Source organism: Enhydra lutris, unplaced genomic scaffold (genome assembly GCF_002288905.1).
Source record: "Enhydra lutris kenyoni isolate GAN:26980312 unplaced genomic scaffold, ASM228890v2 scaffoldscaffold38, whole genome shotgun sequence".
In the NCBI taxonomy this organism is placed as follows: Eukaryota; Metazoa; Chordata; class Mammalia; order Carnivora; family Mustelidae; genus Enhydra; species Enhydra lutris.
Genome location: NW_019154122.1, coordinates 683,200 through 705,730, shown reverse-complemented (window position 1 = coordinate 705,730; position 22,531 = coordinate 683,200). Strand labels below are relative to the sequence as shown.

The following is a 22,531-nucleotide window of genomic DNA, read 5'->3' as shown; positions in this document are numbered from 1 at the left end:
TTGAAATAGCCTTCCTCTAACTGGCCTCTTGGTTTTCAGTCTTGTCCTGCAATGATCTACTCTTCATACAGTAGCCAGAGGGATCTTTTTTTTTAAATTTTTATTTTAATTCTTTTTTTTTTTTTTTTAAAGTAGGCTCCACGCCTAGTGTGGAACCCAACACAGGGCTTGAACTCAGGACCCTGAGTCAAGACTTGGGCTGAGATCAAGTTGGACACTTAATCCACTGATTTTTCCTGGAACTATCAGCACTGTATTCTTAATACTTTAACATGTAAGTAAGACTTTTCTCAGGGCGCCTGCCTGGCTCAGTTGGAAGAATATGCAACTCTTGATCTCGGGGTTGTGAGTTTGAGCCCCACGCTGGGTGTAGTGATTAGTTAAATGAATAAATAAAAACTTAAAATATTTTTCTCTGCTTAAAACCCTTAATGGTTTCCTATCGTACTTGGAATAAAATTGAACTCTTCACTCTGGCCAAAAGGCCGTGTGATCTAGCCCGTTTATCTCTCTGATCATTATCTTGAACCACTTCCCCCTCACTCACTGTGCCATTCCCACACTGACACCGCAAGCTTCCTTCTACCTCAGGGCCTTTGCATTACCTGTTCCCTCTGCCTAGAATGATCCTTCCCTAGACCTTCACACAGTTGGCTTCTGAAGTCTTGGCTTACGTCACTTTCTGAAGGAAGCCTCAAATTACTCTGGCGTATCAGCCTCGTTTATTTTCTTCACTGCACCTGAATGCTGGGGATTTGGCTGTTAGCTTGTTTACTCCTCCGTCTCCTCCCACAATAACATAATTCCATGAAATCAGAGACCTTATTTTCTTGTTTGCCAGCTCCCAAACCAAGGCCTAGCACACAACACTTGTGTGACAAATACTTGCTGAATGACAGAACAGTGCGCAGAGCTCACAGCAGCGTCGCTAGGACACTCACCGAAACTGGGTCTCCTTGGCCAAAGCCAAGACAGCTGTGGCCCCGCCAAATGAATGTCCCATCACAGCCACGCGGCTCATGTTGATGCTGCCCTGAGGAAAGCAGAGAACTGAACCAAATCAGAAATGTGGGGCTGCTTTTCCAGGAATTCTTCAGAGACAGGAAGTAGAGAGACAATGAGGCAGAAGCACTGTACAGCGGGTGAGGTCCCACCTGTAGGGCAGGAACCTCGTGCCCAACGGAGAGCGGCCGGTCAGCCAATCCCCAGACCAGACAACTTCCTGCAGTCAGGAATTCTGAAAATTATGCTCTTCATCTTCGTTTTTTTTTTTTAAAGATTTTATTTATTTATTTAACAGAGATCACAAGTAGTCAGAGAGGCAGGCAGAGAGAGAGGGGGAAGCAGGCTCCCTGCTGAGCAGAGAGCCTGATGTGGGGCTCAATCCCAGGACCCTGGGATCATGACCTGAGCCGAAGGCAGAGGCTTTAACCCACTGAGCCACCCAGGCGCTCCTCATCTTCATTTTTGTAAGCATACCACCTGTGATGCCTGGACCAGGGAGACAGCTAAATATACGTGAAGAAATGACTGGGCCTAAATGATGGATTCCACACAGATCCATCCGTGCGAGCACGTTAGGAACGAGACCCGTCTCCAACCCCTAGATCCCTGCCTTACAGCCAGACCAAAGGGTGACACAGGAGCCAAGTAGGGGACAGAACGGAAAGCTACTGCTTCCTCCATGTCCCTCTGAAGGCAAGGGCTCCTTGTGTAGAAACAAAGCCAGCTTCTACTTCTTCTGGGTATCTGTCCTGACTTTGATCGGGCAGAATGAGTCGGCTTGCTCTTCCTGCTCTGCAAATATCTATTTCTAGTTGTCCCCAGAAGCCTCTAGGGCACGGTTATGTAAGAAGCCACTGCAGCTGCCTGCCGAAGGGTTCGGGAAATCTCTCTAGCCTTTGTGGTCGAGGCTCTGCCCTGAACCCGTGCTCTCCTCTGCTCTCCCCAGTTTCCACCCTGAGGCTCTGTACCTAAACTCTCTCCCTTTGCTTAGTACCTTCAGACCAACAACTTGGTTGATGGCCACTTCTGCTTTTTTTCATAGGTTAATATATTTATATATGCAGAAAATCAGGAGCATATAAATAAGTCACCCACATACCACATTCCCTTTCCACATAGTGGCCCAACACGTATCCCCAAATGGGTCAGTTTCTTCAGTGTCTTTGGAGAGCTAATGGAGAGCTAATGGAGAACTAATGCACACACAGGTAAATGCAAATCTCTACATCCCCACTCTTTACACAAAACTTACCTTTGTGCATAATAATATTAGTTACAGAAAGACCTTCCTTATCCTTTTTTATAACTACATCTGGTTTCCCCATGGCGTAGATGGTTGGCTGATCACCAAATCTGTCTCTCTTCTTTCCAAACATACAGCTGGACTCTGTTTCCCAGCAGCTGGACATGGCCTTGGGACTGAGTTCCAGCCAACAGGAGGAGCATGAAAGCGGTATCTCCACTTCCAGGCCTGGCCCATAAAAAAGTGTTTTGTACAAACCTCCATGCCCTTCCCCGCTCCTGGCTTAATGCACACAGTGGCCTTGTGTCTCACAAGTGGAAAGGGTAGAGCTATAAGCTAAAAGGAGCCTGGATCCCTAAGTCACCCCTTGCAAGAGGAGCACCCGTTTGCAACTTTGCGTGGGAGAGAAGTAAGTTTGTATTGCATTAAGCTACTGAGATCTGGGACTTGGGAGTTACAGCAATTAGCATTACCAAAACTAATATCCATTGTCCCATAATCTATTCTACTACTTCCCTTACTGGAGAACACTTAGGATATGACCAGTCTTTTGCCGTGACCAACAGCAGTGGAATGAATAACCTTGTACATATTATCAAGCTGCACGTGCAGATATCTACAGAATCCATTCCTAGAACTGGACATCGCTAGGTCAAAGAATATGCCCGCTTGTACGGCTGATAGCTATTGCCAAACTGCTCTGCGTGGGGCAGTCTGTACTCTCACAGGCAACCCAGCACAGTACCTACTTCTCCAGAGCTTTGCCAACAAGAGTGAGTAATCAATTTTTAGAACTTACTCTGCTAGGTGAAAATGTTCTTAGCTGTTTTTATGCCGTCTTTCTCCGAATGATAATCCAACTCAACTCCAGCCTGCCCAAGGCCTGTCGCAGGCTCACAGGCACGCAACCCTGCACTTCAGTGCCCTAAACCCTGTCTGTCTGCTAAGGGCCGGCAGCACACAGCGCTCTGCTGGAGAAGTGCTTCAGATGTCGGCTCCCAGCTGCCCTCCAGGCAGATACCGTGCCCTGGTTGGCCTTGACTCGACCAGAGCCTTTAAAAGGCATTTGCTAATAAGTCTGTGGGGCACACAGCACAGGCTTTGGGATCAAAGGCCCCAGTTTGAAGTCTGACTCTACCACTTACTTGACTGTGTAACCTTGGGTGGATTCTTAGCCTCTTTGATCCTTGGTTTCTTTTTATGTAAAGAGCTAATAATGCTTGCTGCGTTAAGTTTCTGTAAGGGGCTCTTATCATTTTAAGTACTCATACAACAGTAGTTGTTAATTTATATATATGTATATATGTATGTAGGTATGTACATATACAAACACACACACACCCCTCATTCTCATTTGTGCAATGGCATACTACATGGCTATCAAAAAATCATGCCATAGAAAAATATTAACTGGCATAAGAAGACATCCAGACTAGTATGCTAAGTGAAAAAAAAGGGCCACAAAACAGCACGTATTAAATAATAACATTATTGTTTTTAAAAACATAAACATATGTGTTACGCATTTTGAAGGAACTGGAAAGACAAACGTGAACATGGAAAAAGAAAAGCTTTTTTTCTTTATGCTTTTGTGTGATTTCTTGGTTCTCTAAATAGAGCCTGAGCTACTTTTGAACTCAGGTGGGAAAGATGGGGGTGGTTGCTGGGAATGTATCTGCACAGGAACCAGATTCCATAGCTGGGGCAGTTTCTATCCTCCTGGAAGGATTTTTGGGATTCCCTCAAAGGAAAGAATTAGAAAAGAACACAGGTTGTTTGTTGCTCAACAGCCCTTCCTTTGGGGAACGAAACATCTTTCCCTTATCCACGTGGCCCCATAGGGATGCCAGTCCTGGCGCTCAGGTTCCCCTGACCCAGAAGTGGGTGTATAACGTAGGCAGGCCAATCAGAACACCCTGTCCCTCTGGTACAGTGACTGGTCCGGAAGGGACATGTAACCCAAGCAGGGCCACAGCCTTCTCAGAACAGTGGAAGTCACGAGAATCTCTTTTCCTTTTAAATTTGAAGCTGCACTGAAATATAGGCTTGGGCTGCCAGCAACCAGGGTTCCTGCCTAATGGAGAGAGTCCGGTGAGAATGAAGCCCACACGTGGAGTGGAAGGGAGCCAGGAGAAGAAGAGACAGTGCCAGAGCCTGGATGACAATGTCTGAGACCCTGGATCTTGCTACGCTGGCCTAAAGCCAGTCTGCGTTTGGTCTTCTTCACTTATCGGAGCCAACAAATTCTCTTCTGGTTTAAGCCAATGAGTTAGGTTTTTGTTATGTGTAACAGAACAGACCCCAAGGTCCTGATGAACACGTGTGCTCCAGGTGACACCGAATGCTGCCATACCTTCAAGGTCATCAGATCCAGCCCGTCGGGCAAGATATTGAGGACGATCTGCCCAGCAGTGACCTCTTGCAGGATCCTCAACACCCGGGTACACTCGTTCACCCTCTGATGCACCTGCAACACAGAGTCTGGGGGCGGTGGGAACAGAACACAGCACAACCGTTCGGCGAGAAACTCACTCTCTGACAGAGCCGAGGGAGGGTGTGGGGAGAGTGTGCCCACCTAGTGCTCAGCAAGCACCGTGGGCTCCACGGCCTGAGAAAGGCTCAGCAACCTCCCAGCAGCTCACGCAAGCTCCACCTAACAGTCCACTGGCCTCAGCACGGCCCTTCACACTCTGCCCCCCTCCCCATGGGGCGTCAGGAGGACCCAATAAGACAACACATAGGAAAGCACCCTGAACACAAAAGAAATGAGTGTTTTTTTGAATCAACCCAGTACTGGATTCTACTTGCCTATTTATAGCACACATCTATTGTTTTCGTCTGCCTAGCGCTTACCTGCCCCCAATTCACCCACTACCCCTGACTTTTGAGGACTGTGACCCCCTCAAATCTGTCGACCTATTTCTGATGAAAATTTCCCAGGAGCCTCCCTCCAGGATTTTCCATTCTGCAGCCTGAGGCAGGTGTGACGACTGGGGGACGACCCTCCAAGGAGCCCTATTCTCTCCGGTGGTGAGGCCAGGTATATGCAAACTCAGTCTGTCCAGAGCTGTGGTTTTAACCTCGTGGTTCTAAGCCAGTCTGCAGATAAGACCAACCAGCAGAGGAGACAGAGAAGGAAAAAACATCTTGATGGTCGGGCTCCAGTGGTCCCGCCCCTTACATGCAGCCTGTATAAGCCAGTCAATTCTCTGGTTTGCCTACCAAGATTAAATTAAGTTTCTGTCACCTGCAATTGTGAAGAGTCTTGATTACTACCCCCTTTCTCTGCGATGGCAAGCTCAGACCCACTCTGAGTGAGATTTCAGGACAGAAGGTCAAAGTCTTCTTAGTTCAGTCTTCTTAGGGACTGTTAGTTTCAAGAGGACAGGCTTATTAACTCTCCTGCCCCAACACAAGCACAGCCTACCTGGCAATTCCGGACATGGAACTCCTTCTCCCCTTCCTCAATCTGATAGTAAGGGATCCATTCTTCCTCCAGCGGCTCGGGAGTTTGCTGGTTCTCCCCCGGGGCCTGCTTGCAGAAACAGGTGGTCGCGGCGGACCCATCCCTGAAATACACGTGCCGCTGGAGAAACTAGAGGACGCCCTTGAGCTTACTTTTCCCCTTTGCCAAGTCCTCCATTTCCGCCAAGACACTCTAGGTCATCTTTTGGCTAGCAGGGAGAAAGATCTGGGGCCATACACAGGAGAGTAGAAAAAAACACCGATTTTAAAGACTGACTTGGACTTGGGCCCCAACTCAGCTGTGTCCCTTCCAGCAAGTGAACCTCTGAACTTTGGTTTCCTTGTCTTGAAAATGAGTAGAATACCTGCCTTGCATGGTCATTGTGAAGATTAGAAATAATATATGGGTAAGGGACTAGCCTCTATCCCAGCCCACTGGCGGCAGCGGATCCAAGAGTTCATTATGGCCTTCACCCCTCACCTGTGCTCTGGGACAGCAACCACAAAGCCGTGGGAGGCGAGCTCCATGCAGAAGGCTGAATACAGCGTCCTAGAGATGCGAGAGAGGAGAGGAGAGCTCAGAAGAATGGCCCCCTGCAGCCCCCATTCCAACCATGCTCTGCTGGTGACCATCTCAAAAGACTGAAGAGAGGAAGTTTCACCTGCAGCAGCCCTCCCTCCTCAAGGTGCTTTCTCTGGTTAGCAGAGCACTCGTCTCCCCAGGGCTCCAAGAACCATGTGTAAATCCATCCATAGTGTTTTCAAGCCCATACGGACCCTGACTCCTCTCCTCCACCCACCCCCAATATAGTCTGGCTACTCCAACAATTGCATTTTTATTGTCTACGTATTCTTGTAGGTCTCCCAAATTAGCCGGTCAGATCCCTGGAGACAGGCACTCTGGCCCTTTCTGTAATATGCAAATATGCACCTGTAATTTAGCATGTCAATCTGTCCAGCCTCCAACTTCCTAGAAAAAAAGGAATATGGCAGACACTGTCAACTGCCTAAACACTTATTTTTCTGTCCTCCTTAGTAGCAGAATCTGATTATCAGCTGAAGATACAGGCATCAGTACGACATCTGCAGCCTCCCTTGTAGCCAGGTTTATCTATGTGATTAAGTTCCAGCCCAGCAACAGAAATATAATGCTGCCCTCGTAAGTTATTAAAATTCTCTAGTAGATATATTTTTTAAAGTTAAAAAAAAGGTGGAATTAATTTAAATAATATATTTTATTTAATTTAACAGAGCCAAAACATTATCATTTTAACATATAATCAAAATGTCTGAATTAGGGGTGCCTGGCTGGCTCAGTCGGTAGAGCATCTAATTCTTGATCTTGGGGTCATGAGTTTGAGACCAACGTTGGGTATAGAGATTACTTTAAAAAAGAAATGTGGAATTAATGAAATATTTTATTAAGCTCTTTTATCCCATATGAAGTCTTTTTTTTTTTTTTTAAGATTTTATTTATTTATTTGACAGAGAGATCACAAGTAGGCAGAGAGGCAGGCAGAGAGAGAGAGAGAGGAGGAAGCAGGCTCCCTGCTGAGCAGAGAGCCTGATGCGGGACTCGATCCCAGGGCCCTGAGATCATGACCCGAGCCGAAGGCAGTGGCTTAATCCACTGAGCCACCCGGGTGCCCCCCATATGAAGTCTTTGAAATCCAGTATCTTATAATTCAGTACATCTCAGTTTACACCAGCCATATTTGCTATGTTCAACAGCCACATGTCGCTAGAAGCTACTAAAATGAACAGAGCAGTTCTAGTCATTGGGATGTAACCGACGATGCTGGATAGAACTTTCAAGGAAAAAAAAAAGGTCTCAGGAGAGTTCTCCCTTCCTATTGCCTGGAATGTAGATGAATGGCAGGAGCTACAGCAGCCCCCTGACATCATTAGACAGCCTTAGAAATGGAAGCCACATGGGGCAGAGCATGATAAAAGAAGTCTGGTTCTCCGGTAACTCTGTGGAAGTATCATATCATCTCTGTCTACCACTAGCTTTCTTTGAGCTGAGCAAGAAACACATTTCCTATTGCTTAGGCCACTACTCTTGGTGGTTTTTCTATTATTACAATTTGCCTGGATCTTAACTGATTCAGAAAAGTCAGGAAGCACAGACATTACATTTCCTTTCACCCTCACTTTTCCAAGGGAGGCAGACCCAGAGAGATCTCTGATCCCTTCCCAGTTCAGACTGTGTAACCTTCAGCAAGCCCGCCCTTCAGAGCCTGTTTGGTCATCTGCAAGATACACACCCCCACCGCCTACCTCACAGGACTGTGTGGAAACCAAAGGAACAATAGCACATTGCAAGCAGGGAACGTTTAAATGCACATACTGCTCCCTGGGGTGGGAACACATAGGTCTGGAGGGATTTCAGATCCTGAATTAACCACTTATGCAACAGGAGGAAACCAGGTCCCTTTCCCTCCCTGCCCTTTGGCTTGGAGTTTCATTCTGACGAATGAAGAATATTTATAACTGGGTCACCCAGGTCGATTGACGTGCGAAGTCTCAATACAGATTCTTAAAAGACCACTCTCCAAAGTCATATGCTCACCTGCTCTCTGTATAAAATACCTGTGAGCTTAGGAGAGAATGTTTCTGACTTCTTTTTCCTGCTAGACTACAGTCCTTCTGACGGAAGGGACTCTATCTTACTCACTAATGAGTAAACAACCCCAGCACAGGCCCAGCAAATGGCAGGTACTAAATTTACTGAATAAGAAAGCGACACTGAAAACCATCCACTTGCCTTACGGCCTCATCTCTGCATTTACTCTCCTGCCACGGGCTACAGTTACGAGAGACCATGTTCGGGCTCCCCAAGTGGATGCAATTCCTTGACTTATCTCCAGAGGACTCACCTTCTTCTTATGCCATGTACTTGCTAAATGAATGAAAACCTAGCAAAACATAGCCCTTGCATTCACTTAATAAATATTCATTGGGAAACTACTACTTTCCAGGTATTGTCCTAGGTACCGGGAGAGAGAGAAGACAGATATGGTTCCTGCCTTCATGGAGCTTACAATCTAGTAGGAAAGACAGACCTTAAAGAATAATCACGTGTAATTCATTCACTACAATTGTGTTAAGTACTGGAAAGTACAGGTTATCTTATGAAAGCACATTATGCAGACACCTGGGTGGCTCAGTGGGTTAAGCCTCTGCCTTCGGCTCAGGTCATATCTCAGGGTCCTGGGATCGAGCCCCACATCCAGCTCTCTGCTCGGCAGGGAGCCTGCTTCCCCACCCTCCCTCTGCCTACTTGTGATCCCTCTCTGTCAAATAAATAAATAAAATCTTTTTAAAAATTTAAAAAAATAATAAAAATAAAAAGAAAGCACATTATGGGAAAACTTTAACTAATATAATACAGGGGTCAGGATGGGTTTCCCTAAGAAAGCCACATCCAAACTAAGACCTTGAGGGAGATCTGGAATTAGCCAGGCAAAGATGAAGGGGTGGGGAGCACAGGAGGAAGAGAGGAGCAGAACAGCAAATATTCCAGGCAAAGGGAACAGCCACAAAGCACAGAACAGATAAAAATCTGAAGCAGAAAATAACGTAGTGCCTTTATGTAAGTGAAAGAAGGTCAGTGTGTCTAAGAGAGCTGGAGTGGGGCAAGTAGTAAGAAACAAGGCTGGAAACTATCTGGGACATAAATTCAGCTACGACCCTGACAGGAGTTGAAATTAAGTTCAAAGGGCTACTGTAGAGACGAAGTAGGGAAGCGATATTCATTCATTTATTCAACAACTATTTACTGAGCACCTACTATCTGCCAAGCACTGCTCTAGGTATTGCAATTAAAGGTCATATTTGCTTTTAAAACAGATCTCCCTAGGGTAGCGCCTGAGTGGCTCAGTGGGTTAAAGCCTCTGCCTTAGGCTCAGGTCACGATCCCAGAGTCCTGGGATCAAGCCCCACAGCGGGCTCTCTGCTCAGCAGGGAGCCTGCATCCTCCTCTCCCTCTGCCTGCTTCTCTGCCTACTTGTCAAATAAATAAATAAAATCTTTAAAAAAAAAAAACCAAAAAACAAAAAACAGATCTCTCTCAGAGCGCCTGGATGGCTCAGCTGGTTGAGCTCAGGTCAGGATTTCAGGGTCCTGGGATCAAGCCCCATGTCGGGGTCCACATTCAGCAGGGAGCCTGCTTGAGATTCTCTCGCTCCCTCTCCCTCTGCCCCTCCCCTGCTCATGCTCAGTCTCCCTCTCTCTCACATAAATGGATAAATCTTTAAAAAACAAAACAAGGGACCCCCCGGGTGGCTTAGTTGTTAAAGTGCTTGCCTTCGGCTCAGGTTATGATCCCATGGCCCTGGGATCGAGCCCTGCATCAGGGTCGCTGCTCAGTGGGGAGCCTGCTTCTCCCTCTCCCTGCTCCCCTGCTTGTGTTCCCTCTCTTACTGTCTCTCTCTCTGTCAAATAAATACATAAAATCTTTTTTAAAAATTAAAAAATAGGGGCGCCTGGGTGGCTCAGTGGGTTAAAGCCTCTGCCTTCGGCTCAGGTCATGATCCCAGGGTCCTGGGATCAAGCCCCACATCGGGCTCTCACCTCAGCGGGGAGCCTGCTTCCTCCTCTCTCTCTCTCTGCCTGCCTCTCTGCCTACTTGTGATCTCTGTCTGCCAAATAAATAAATAAAATCTTTAAAAAAAAATTTAAAAATTAAATAAATAAAAATAAAAAACAAAACAAACAGATCTCCCTGGCTACAGTGTGGACAATGGTTTGGGGAGTGGGAAGGCAAAAACAAACACATTTACGACGTGTGACACTCTAGGATATAAACTAGACTTACATGTTGATAATAAACATAGAGACAGAATAGTCACAAAGTTAAACAGCAACATATGAATTATGGTTATTAAGCTACTTAACACAGGGGCGCCTGGGTGGCTCAGTGGGTTAGGCCTCTGCCTTCGGCAAGGGTCGTGGTCTCAGGGTCCTGGGATCAAGCCCCACATCGGGCTCTCTGCTCAGCAGGGAGCCTGCTTCCCCCCTCTCTCTCTGCCGGCCTCTCTGCCTACTTGTGATCCCTGTCAAATAAATAATCTTTAAAAAAAAAAAAAAAAGCTACATAACACAGCAAGGTGGGGAAATCAGTCTCCACAGGAAGACTTCTGAATGGATACCGCCTTACAAACATCAGGCAGAGTTTCCCGAAGTCTGGTAAAAGAGACCTTACAGTTCCCCAGCCTGTGTCCTCCACGCAGAGAGCGAGCACTGTGTGTACACGCTTGCTAGGTGCCAGCCTAACTGAACCCTCACACACCACGCAGAGGATATCTAGGCCCCAAGAGTTATACGGCTGTCCTGTGCTCCCATGGGGTACAGCCTCCCAGGTTGGGCCCTGCACTGCAGGCGTGCAGGGAGTGGGCCCGTGTCACCACTACGTTGGCGCCATGGCAGAGCTGTTCCTCCACAGGCACTGAGGGAACGAGTCTGGCTGTAATACTCCAGCTCCTTCTAAGACTCTGTGCTGTTTATATGGGAAGAGAGCTAGAAGTATTTATTTATAAATGTTTTTTTATTTTTAAATATAATATAAACATGTAATCAATTAGGTCTGCTTATTCATTTATCCATGCAGGAACATGAGACATGAAGGATGGGAAGACCCTGGAAAGACCCCACCAGGTGACAGAGGCTTAGGGACGGCCTTCATGGGATGGTGGACCCAGTGCTGGCAGATGGAAATGTCTGTCTCTCTGCCCTCTGAGAGTAAGTGAAGACTCAGCAGCTGCCATGAGTTAAGGGCTATGACAAGGTCTGAGGGACAGAAGCTCTTACCTGAAGGCTCCCATGCCATGGGAGAAGATGATCAGAGGGTATCCGGAGTCCTTTGTCTTAAAGGGGCCATTCCAGCTAACAGGCAGGCGACAAGATCCTAGCAGAGACAGGTCCTATATTATCTCCGGCTGCCCTGAAGCCGGAATCCCAGGGGTAGTCTGGGCAAAGGCATGGGTGGGGACATGTGCCCTCCACACTGGAGAAGCACCTTTTACCCCTGAGCAGTCCAGGACAATCAATCACCTTTACTTTCCCCCTTTCTTCCTTAGAAAGTACAAATATGATAGAATATGGGAAGATAAATGCAAAGAAGTACCAAACAACTATGGGGTAAACCCCTGAGATGCCAAGGCAGTTGACTAGCGTTCCTCATGGTGGGGCCTTTGGGGGAAGTGGATGATTCAACGTGCCTTTACCCAGAGAGAGGAGAGCTAAGGAGAAACTTTCAATGATGAAGTGTGGATTTGAACCCAGGACAACATAGCTCTGTAACCAATGTATGTAATCCTCTCCTAACTCTCCACACCACACCAGCTCACGCATGTCCCACTACAAGAGGGCTGGACGATGCCAGCTTTACTGTGCCTGCCTAGGGATCTCCCAGGAACAGAACTAAAAAGCTGGGAATGTGGAGTGGCGGGGGGAGCACTTACCCACAGCCAAGCTGAACAGCAACCCCCCCCAGCGCTTGTTAAAGCGCAGGTAATTGGCCAGGCCCATGCAGTACTCATAGCGGGGAATCCAAAGCGGCTGCTCTGGGGTCTCTTCTGCCTCTTGGCAGGGGTAGAAGAGTCGAAAGAAACTTCCCTGTAGGAAAGAAGAGAGCAACTGCTCAGAGCAAGAACCCAAGCCTGGTAAGATTTCTCAACAGGCACACTCGGGGTATGTGGGCTACCAGCAAAGCAAGCCAGCAAAATGGGGCACTTAAGCGTCCGTTCATATACCTGAATTTTACATCCAGAAAATCCGGAAAGCAGCAATTTTATTTTTAGCATACATGTAAGGCTTATGTTATTTCAAACAGCCGACTGTATTTTCAATGACATCTGGGGGGCACTGAAATATTTTCAGTGCTTGGATCAGAGAGATTTAAATCTGGCCCTGAGCCCAGGCCTGGAGGAGCCCTGGGAATGAGATTAGCCCTCATGCTGGTGGGGCAGCATCTGAGGTCACCCAGACCCGTTCTCGAGGCTGGCCCTTAGGAAGCAGCAACACACTCATTTCACATGGGAGTGGGTGACAGGTCAACAGGAAGTATGTGCCTCTCACAAGGGAGAGGGGGAGTCCAAGGGCCGGCAGAGAAGCACTTGGGAACTGGTGGAGGGAAAGTCCAGAACCAAAGCAGGAGGGAAAATGGATAAAGGTAGGAGAAGAGGAGGAGGAGCAGGTCTTCCTACCCAGTTTGGAGAGTAAAAGGCCAACAAGCACACGGTCCACTGCTCCCCCCTCACACCCTCAGGTTGGGACGAGACTGGAAACCTTTCCAGATTGGGCATCTGCTCTCAAGACTGGGCAGGGGATCTGAGAGCTGCCTTTGGAGCTGGAGCCCCTGCCTTCCTCCTAGATGGCAAAAGAATCCATCTCTGGCTACTGAGAGGTTTCTAATGGGAAAGAGAAAGAAAAAGGTCAGGAAAGACAGACCTGGGGGCTCTATCAGCAAATCCAGCTCTAACTCAGAGAACCACACCTGTTAGGTTGGCTACTGACAGGGCACAGAAGCTGCGGGGGAGATGTGAGGTGATGGACCTGAAGCACTTACCTGGCGACCCTGTCCCTCCATCACATCCCCGCAGCCCACGAGGTGGGGTCCTGTGACAGGCGGGAAGCCCACGGACTGGTTCACCCCCATTTTATCACCAGTTGAAACAAACAACGACCTGGGCAGAGCCGGACTTGATGGCTGAGGGCGGAACACAGAACAGCCTCTTGCTGGTTTCCTTTTAGCTTCCTGTTGCTTCTATGTGTTATCTGTCACCCGTGTCCCATGCTCCTTATCACCCCATCTCCCTGCCAGGGACTCACTCCGTCTTCCACGTCATCTACTTTGCTACATTGACTTTGCCAAGGTTTAAGGGCTGCTTTGTTGTTGCTAGGAGCAGGGTGAATGGACAGTTGGGGAAAAAGAGCCCCCATGCTCCCCAAAACCTACTCGCAAAGGGACGCCTGGGTGGCTCAGTCACGGGAGGGTCCGACTCTTGGTTTCAGCTCAGGTCATAGTCCCAGGGTCATGAGATTAAGCCTCGTGTCAGGCTCCACACTCAGCAGGGAGTCTGCTTAAATTCTCTCCCTCGGGGCACCTGGGTGGCTCACTGGGTTAAAGCCTCTGCCTTCAGCTCAGGTCATGATCCCAGAGTCCTGGGATCGAGCCCTACATCTGGCTCTCTGCTCAGCGAGGAACCTGCTTTTCCCCCTCCCTCTCTGCCTCCCTCTCTGCCTACTTGTGATCTCTGTCTGTCAAATAAATAAATAAATAAGATTCTCTCCCTCTCCCCGGTCCCTCCCCTCACTCGCACTCTAGCTCTCAAATAAATAAAAATTCTTAAAAAAACAACAACAACAAAACCCACTGCCAAGTGTTTACTTAGCACCTACCACGTGCCCAGCATGGCAGTAACTTCTTCAGAGACTGTAACCCAGACTGTGACCTCATGAGGCCAGGATAAGGTGCATTACTCGCTCTGTGTCAGCACTAAGCTAAGCTCCTTCCATACAGTACGTTATTTCATTCTCTCCACAACTCTCTGAAGAAGGGCCTGTGAAGACCCTGTTTACAGATGAGGAAACTGGCTGAATAACTCTCCCATGTGATCCTGCTTCCCGGCCGCAAAACCAGGTCTGTCTAATCCAGACCTAAGCTCTTAGGTCTACTTGGATCTACTGATCCTGCTCATGGGGGAGACTCAGTTACCTGTCTACACAAACACAGACCCAAACTACTATAAAAGTAGCACTTGGAGGGTACCCCGGTGGCTCAGTGGGTTAAGCCTCTGCCTTCGTCTCAGGTCATGATCTCAGGGTCCTGGGATTGAGCCCCGCATCGGGCTCTCTGCTCAGCGGGGAGCCTGCTTCCTTCCCTCTCTCTGCCTGCTTGTGAGGTCTCTATCAAAAAAATAAAATCTTTAAAAAAAAAAAAGTAGCACTTGGGCTGTGCCTTGAGGTAGATTTAGAGGCAGGGGAGAGGAAGGAAAGCATTCCTACACAGGACAGAAGGGCAGAGATGGAGAAGAGCAGGATGAGGCAGCAGATCAGGCAGCAGCCTCATCAAGCAGGTGTGCGTGTTCCTAACTAGCAAACATTCCTATAACTCGGCTGCTCCCTAAATTGGGGTCAATGCCGTTGCTCTCTCCCTCTTCAATCTAATCATCCCCAGCATCATCATCCTCACGACACTTACGGAGTCCCAGGAATTACATTATGTTCTTTAATACATCATTAATTGAAAAACTGAGATGAGGAAACCAATGCTTGGCAAAGTTCGGTAACTTCTCCAAGAACATCTAGCTAACAGAGCCAGAATTTGATCAGGGGCAATGTGGCTGTTAACAGTGGAGAATATGGCCAAACTTCTCCATATCCATTCTATCCTGCCCTCCTATGCAGTATCCCTGTGGCTTGGGTGGGTCTGACACCCCTTCCCTAACTTCTAGATTTGGGCCTTAGTTGACCTGAACCGATCAGCCCTTGGTGTCCCCTGGTCCGTCTCTGGATGAAGAGTGGGCACATAACATAATTGGTCCATTCAGAGTAAAGCCCAGGACCTTGATGGTTGAAGATGGAAATGTTCTTTCTTGTTCTGAACTACAGTGATAAGCAGGTATGAAGCCTTGAAATGTTGCAGCTGCTTTGCTACCTCGAGGATGGAGCTACCCACGGAGGACAGCAGCGCAGAGAGAATCAGACAAATGGAGTCATATCTGTGAAGACATTAAGAATCTCTAGATCAGACACTACCTGAAAAACCTGACCGGCTTCTGGACTTTCTAGTTACATGAGTCAGTAAGTCCCTTTTTTGATAAAACCAAATGACTTTAGATTTCGATTGCCTGAACCAAAAGCATCTAAACCAATACACTGAGTCCCAGACTCACATTTTTTGTCACTACACTATTCTGCTTTTTTTAAGATGTTCTGGAATGGATCAGAAAGTTCAAATCCAAGTGTGTCTGGGCAAGAAGAGACCTTATAAGCCACTTCTATCAATCCTTGCCACAATCATCTCCAACCCCCACCCCCACTACATACAGGTCCTCAGAAGTTAAGTGAGCTGCACATCACAAGCAGAACTATTATCACACATTCAACTCCTGGCTGCCAACTTCCAAATGTCTGGTCCAATGGCAAACCCCAAATAACCAAAAATCTGTATGTCATTCTGTTTAACATAGGAATATAACAAATGATTTTCTTTCTACTACTCAGTAGTAGTAGAATGCAGTTCTTTTTTTTTTTTTTTTTTAAGATTTTATTTGTCAGAGAGAGAGAGTACATACAAGCAGGCAGAGAGGCAGGCAGAGAGAGAAGAGGAAGCAGGCTCCCTGCCAAGCAAGGAGCCCAAGGCAGGACTCAATCCCAGGACTCAGGGTCATGACCTGAGCCAAAGGCAGCAGCCCAACCAACTGAGCCACCCAGGCGTCCCAATGCAGTTCTTTTTAAAAAGAAACTAAGCTCAGGGCGCTGGGGTGGCTCAGTGGGTTAAGCATCTGCCTTAGACTTGGGTCACGACCCCAGGACCCTGGGATCAAGCCCCGCATCGGGCTCCTTGCTAAGCAGGGAGCCTGCTTCTCCCTCTCCCTCTGCTTGTGCTCTCTTGCCCTCTCTCAAATAAATAAAATCTTAAAAAAGAAAGAAAGAAAAGAAGGAAGGAACTGAGGTCCGGATGCAGTCAGTGGACTGGCTAGCCAGAGAAGCTGAGTATGTGCTACTTAGTCTCACACCCTGACCTTTTCCCCCTTGCTGCTGAGGGCACACACACGGAAGACATAGGCAGGGGCGCATGACACAGGGCACATGACAATGAAGCAGCTCCGAGTTCTAGCTGCCAAAAAAGAGGGGCAGAAAAGAGGATCTGATGCAGGAGTTCTGAGAAAAAAAGCACACTTCTGTAGCTTGGCAGCGGAGGGCAGAGGAAGATGGCAAAGGTTGACTTTTCAAGTAGAAGAAAGTGCGTGAGCCAAGGCACAGGGGTAAGAAAGCACATGGGAGAAGAAAAAGGTACAACGGACATGGAGGCTAGCGGTCTCTCTAGTGCTAGACAAGGAGCTTGAATCTACTCCTCAAATGAGTGATATTAAGTCTGAAGGAGCCAAGTTTGAGCCCAGCTCCTTTGCTGCATAGGTTTTTTACTTTGGGCAGATCCTCTGATCTCACCGAGTCTGATTCCCCATGGGTACAATGGAAAACTATCCATCCTCGTAGGGTTGCTAGGGAGGTGAAATGAAATAATGCATTTAGAATACCTCAATAGTACCTGGCTCTCTCGAAGTATCCAGGAAGTACTTGTTGACTGAGTGGAAAGTAGAAACAACGGATCTGGCAAATGAGTGGATTTGGCAAGGCAAGGGAGATGGACGAGCCAAAGAGGAGTCAGGTTTCAGGACTGGGTGACCAGAATGATAGTAACTTCTTCTGTGAAGACATTTCAGTCTTATCCCATATAGAGAAGAGTGCTTCGGATAGAAATCAGGATGAGTGGAGTTTAAAACTGCTGAACAGAAAGGACTAGACTCTCTAGTAGTCCTGGAAAGTTTTTGGGAGAATCTTAACTAAGTTTGGAAATAAATACAAACTAAAGCTAACTGGCCAGAGTTACACAAAAATGAATCTGCTTTCTCTGGGCTCACATTAACTGATGCCCAAGGAAGTAGGGAGACGGGAAAATCCTATTTTGCCCAAGAGACACACACCCACAGTATCCAGAGTCCTTTCTAATAAATGTCATGTAATTTTCCAAGGAAATCGGCCCAGGTGTGTCTACCTTCTTTTGCTCAGCTCAGCCACACAATTCATGGTGGTGCCTGTCTAGAAGTCTCTCCACCCATGCAAGCCTGCCCCATTCATGAGGGCCCACAGAAATCTCTGGATCTCGGTGCTTTAACAAGTCCTTCCACCTGCCCTCCTCTCCACTCTAAGCACTGTCCGAATCCCTCACCTGCTAACCAATCACCGGCTGCCTTAAGATAGCTCTTGGGTAATTACCTATTCTAGCAGTTTTCAATCAGTGACTTGCCTACAAGTGGCCCAAGTAGAACCTAGTTCAGAGGTTCCTGAGTCTACTGTCACGGTCACCTGGGAAACTTTCAAAGATACAGATTTTAGGGTCCTCATTCCCAGAGGTCAGTTTGTTTGTTTTTTTAAGATTTTATTTATTTGACACAGAGAGAGGGACAGTGAGAGAGGGAATACAAGCAGGGGGAGTGGGAGAGGGAGAAGCAGGCTCCCCGCTGAGCAACGATCCCAGAACCCTGGGATCATGACCCAAGCCGAAGGCAGACGCTTATTGACTGAGCCACCCAGGTGCCCCCAGAGGTCAGTTTTTGAAAACTTGCCATGTTTCTCACCAGCAAGGTTTGAGAACCTCTGGCCCAGAGGACACATAGGACTTTTTATTCAGAGATGCACCCACGCAACAAACACCTGCTGGAGTATACGATGTTCCAGCCCACCATTTTATGGTAATGAAATGAAGATGGATTTCACTGGGTTCAATCCCCGTGGCTACCTAGAACCATGTTCCTGCCAATCACAAGGCTTAATGTAGTGCCCTGCATAAAACTGGTCTCAATAATTAACTTATTCAATGAATCTGATTTAATTTTTACACAACTTATGCCTCATTTCTTTGGATACACATACTATACAAAGGTTGTGTTTTATACTTCTTTGTAGGCCGAACCATCTACCCTCATGCTTTCCTTATGTAGTAAGGACCCACTAAATGCTCCTTTACTTGGCTTTGATTTAAATCCTCTCAATTCTCCTTTTTTTTTAATCCAAAAATAAGGCTATACGGCATAGTGTAAAAAGAAAGGCTTTGGTGACAGTCTGAATTCCAGTTCTTAAATGGCTGTGATCTTGAGCAAGATCCTTAAATTCTAAGCCTCTGAGAATTTATCCATACGGCAGAAATAACAGCACTCATGAGGTTGTCGATGATTAAATAATGAATAGAAAACACCTGACACGTAGAAGGCACTATAACCAGAGATAGTAACTCTAACTACAGTAATTACTACAGCATGCCCTCTCTAAGCCTAAGTTCTTTATAAGTAAAATGAAGCCACTTCAAAAGTTAAATTTAAATAAGAAAATTGAGAAAATATATAAAACTTGGAAAAAATACATAAATAAGAAAAGTGCTATATTGCCTAAGGCTTGGTACATTTTAAGTGCTCACAAAATGTTAAAAATTAATTAACAATGCTATTTCATCATACCTGGCCAAGGGGCCAAGGTCTCTTTCATCTTTTCTGTATTAAACCCTTTGGCAAAGTGGAACCTTTCTCCCAGCCTTCTTGAGTCTGAAACACCCCAGCAAAAATCAGAGTGTACTAAAAAGGCCCACAAGAGCCCAGGAGATGGACAGTACCTACAATGCAGCTGTCCCATCTCCTGCCGGGATCCTGTTTCCAGCGAGCAGAAACCAGCCACCCTTTTGCCAACTGTGTGGACTTTCCATTACTGGCTATTTCAAGACAAAGTCCAAGAGAAGCACTTCTCTGGGGCTTCCTTTCAGACAAAGCTCTCTGGGGACTTAAAGCTCCTCTGACCTTTGGTCTCTGGAGGAAGTGAGGAAATATCCTGCTCTTAGAGAATGGAGACACCAAGCATTCAAGGGGTTAGCTTGAGCAACAAGTGGGCAGAGAGAGAAAAGAACCCAAGATAAAGGGACGCCTGGGCTCAGTGGGTTAAAGCATCTGCGTTTGGCTTAGGTCATGATCCCAGAGTCCTGGGATCCAGCCCAGCATTGGGCTCTCTGCTCAGCAGGGAGCCTGCTTCCCTTCCTCTCTCTCTCTGCCTGCCTCTCTGCCTACCTGTGATCTCTGTCAAATAAATAAATAAAATATTAAAAAAAAAAAAACCACACACACACACACACACACCAAGATAAGAGTGTTCCAGAGCATTAATAATTCTAATAAAAATAACCTCTCTGGCTTGTGGAAGCTTTACAGTTTAAAAAGCCCTTTCACACATATTAGCTTATTGGCTCCACCGAAGAGCCTCAGCCTAAGACTGACAGAGCAATTGCCATTTCCATTTTGTAAACGAAGAACGGAGTCCCAGGGAGATTGCTTGATTTGCCCAAGATCCAAGGTCACAAAGCGAGTGAGCTGCGGGAGGGCGGGCAGATCCTAGGTCTGCTGAGTCCAGGGCTCTTCCACAGTGACAAGAACGAATGGCGACCCTTCTTCTACTAGCATGAAACAGCGGGAAGTGAAGGGAAGAGAGAAGCACACGGGGGGCGTGGGGCATAAAGACGCCCAGGTTTCAGGGACGTCACGTTGTGTGCTCCGGGTGGGGCTGTGGGGTCTGGGTCCTACCACCAGAGCTCAGGGTGGGATTCCAGGGGCGCCGGGAGTGAAGGCGCGAGATGATAGTGGGAGCATTAAGGGTGAGGGTAGATACTGGAAGTGTCTGAAGAGGAAACAGGAAAGGATGAAGGATTAATGCGGAGTTACTGGGATTGAGACAAGTAGCCCCCAAACCCGGCTGGAGGATGAAAAAACCAGTTGATAGCTCAGGTCAGAACAAGAGCTTTCTCCAAGCCAACTTACCCAGCCAAGTTGAACCCTCAGAAGTAACCGAGAAGGTCAACTCCACCGAAACCAGAAACTACTCCGAACCCCGTGGCCCTTTGGTAGGTGTAGTTTTCAGAACTCATCATTGACCCTTAAAAGCACTCCCCTCCGCTCTGCCTGGAACTACAACTTCCGAGGTGCATCGCGCAAGATTGCGCATTGCGATCCTTAAAACTACAATCCCCAGAGTTCCACGCGTCCCCTCATTGTTGAATGATACCGCCCAAGTCTCGGGGTGCCGCGCGATTCCTCCCCCTGGTGGTCTGAGGAGTTACCTCCACGATTACAAGACTCGAGCGGAGGGTTACCGTTTATAGTTCCGGTTAGTAACCCTCCGCCTCACCATTCCTCAAATAATTCCCGGGCGTGCCTACAAATGCCCATGGCTTCGTCTTATTCTCAGGGAGTGCGGGGTTTGAGGGAAGTTATGATCCTTTTTTGATTTACCCCTACTTTGCACTCTGTGAGAATATGAAACTGATCATTCAAGTTAAGCGCACATTTTCTACCAACCGATACTTGTTGACACTTGGGATTTTCCATTGTCCTTCTTCAGAAACTCACCGACAGAGAACAGGGAGGACCCGGAGGGATCACTGCCCCCACCCCCTCCAGCCCAGCCCTTTCAGCCGTCATCCGTTTGCAGCCCCTATGCTGGTTCTTAGGGACACGGTGGTGAACAAGATACTGTCCCTAGCCTCAAATGAAATCACAATCTAGCGGAGGATTCCGACAGATGAAGAACTACACCACCAGCGATACGTGCTCTAATAGGGGAAACAGAGGGGTTTGTGGGAACCCTGAAAGGAGGCACCCGCGCAGGCTTCGGGGAAATGGAACAGTGACAGAAAGCTTCTTAGAGATCTTAGAGAGACACTAAAATTGAGAGTTGAGGGAATAAGACTTAGCCAGGAAGGGGATTGTGAAGAATGCCTTATATTCAGGAGGGATGGAGCACAGGAGTGTGAGGGAGGGAGTGGAGAGACACCTGAGGAGGTAGGTAGAGCCACGTCCTCGAGTCTTGTAAGCTTCTGTAAGACATTTGGATCATTCAAGCGACTTAAAAACTTTCAACACCTTCCAACTACCTACCGAACGAGGTCCCAATTTCAACAACAAACGAGGTTTGTTGAGGTTATAGAAACAGCAGATACAGGCAAAGCGTCTGGGAGACTCAGAAAGGGAAAGAACGTGAGTCTCATCTTTGCTTGGGGTCTGGGGGATTTGCTGACAATCATGGTACCATGCACGTGTCCTCTCAGGCATCCAGGAACTGGTCAAAACAAGGACAAGGTCCAGATGTCCATCCCAGGTCACGCATTCTCGGAGCTAGGGGTCTTGGTGTTGAGATTTCTAGCACCAGGGGTTTGGAATATGCACAAGATGGCTCTGCCTAGTAGTTCCTTAGATATTATCTATTGTGCTGGAAGGCTCCAAAGATATCATTAACTCTTTGTCCCTTACAAGGGACAAAGTATGTATGTCCCTTACAAGGAGGACATACATACAATAAGGCATGTGTAGGGCAGGGGTGCAGGTCTAGCAAGAATAGAAGCCCAAAAAGGAACAAAGGAAGAAAAACAAAAACAAAAAACAGCTTTTTCTCTCATGGGGTCCCTTCGGTTTCCGTGCCTCGGCTTGGCATTGGAGATCCTCCTCAACCTGGCCCCCCACTACTTCCCCAGAATTGTCGCTCACTCTGACAGGGATGTCCTCTCTTCTGCTCTGCCTCTAGCTACCTTCACCTCCTCGTCATTTTCGAGATGGATTTGGGTTTTGTTGTTACCTCCACGCCTTCACTCATGCTCTTCCCTCCACTAGATGCTGCCAGGTGGCCGGTCTGATCCTGTTAGGCGCTCCTCCCCATGAAGCTTCCCTGATTCCTCTCGTCTCAAAGGACCTCTGCCCCGGCCAGTTGCTGGGATATTTGTGCGCACCTTTCATGTAGGGGCTTAGCAAGAAATTGTGAGTCTCCGAGGTCAGGTGCTGAGTCCTACAGGTGATCCCCACCCACCCCCACCTCACATACCCTCAAGTGTCCAGAGTCCCTGTTTTGGTCTTTTTTAGGTTCACCCCTGCTGCTGACTCTGTCAATGCCACCATCCTTCCAGGAGCCACGATAAAGTCATCAGGAAAGAGTGACGGCGCACTGCACTGTGGTAATTAAGCCCCGGATTTAATTAAAGCTATGGTTAGTGGCGGTGACAGC

At 47.6% G+C, this 22,531-nt stretch overlaps 1 protein-coding gene across 1 annotated transcript in view; it reads right to left on the bottom strand.

Annotated features, from left to right (window-relative positions):
- The window catches only part of LOC111154717 (platelet activating factor acetylhydrolase 2), a 31,435-nt gene extending 11,105 nt beyond the window's left edge, over window positions 1-20,330 (bottom strand). The window contains exons 1-8 of the mRNA XM_022514577.1: window positions 20,299-20,330; window positions 13,284-13,424; window positions 12,178-12,331; window positions 11,525-11,621; window positions 6,195-6,263; window positions 5,676-5,817; window positions 4,602-4,715; window positions 942-1,033 (exon numbers count right to left, since the gene is read on the bottom strand). Coding sequence (XP_022370285.1) covers window positions 942-1,033; window positions 4,602-4,715; window positions 5,676-5,817; window positions 6,195-6,263; window positions 11,525-11,621; window positions 12,178-12,331; window positions 13,284-13,373 — 758 coding nt within the window. The 5' untranslated portion in view covers window positions 13,374-13,424; window positions 20,299-20,330. The remainder of the gene's footprint in view (window positions 1-941; window positions 1,034-4,601; window positions 4,716-5,675; window positions 5,818-6,194; window positions 6,264-11,524; window positions 11,622-12,177; window positions 12,332-13,283; window positions 13,425-20,298) is intronic.
- Window positions 20,331-22,531: the final 2,201 nt, after the last annotated feature.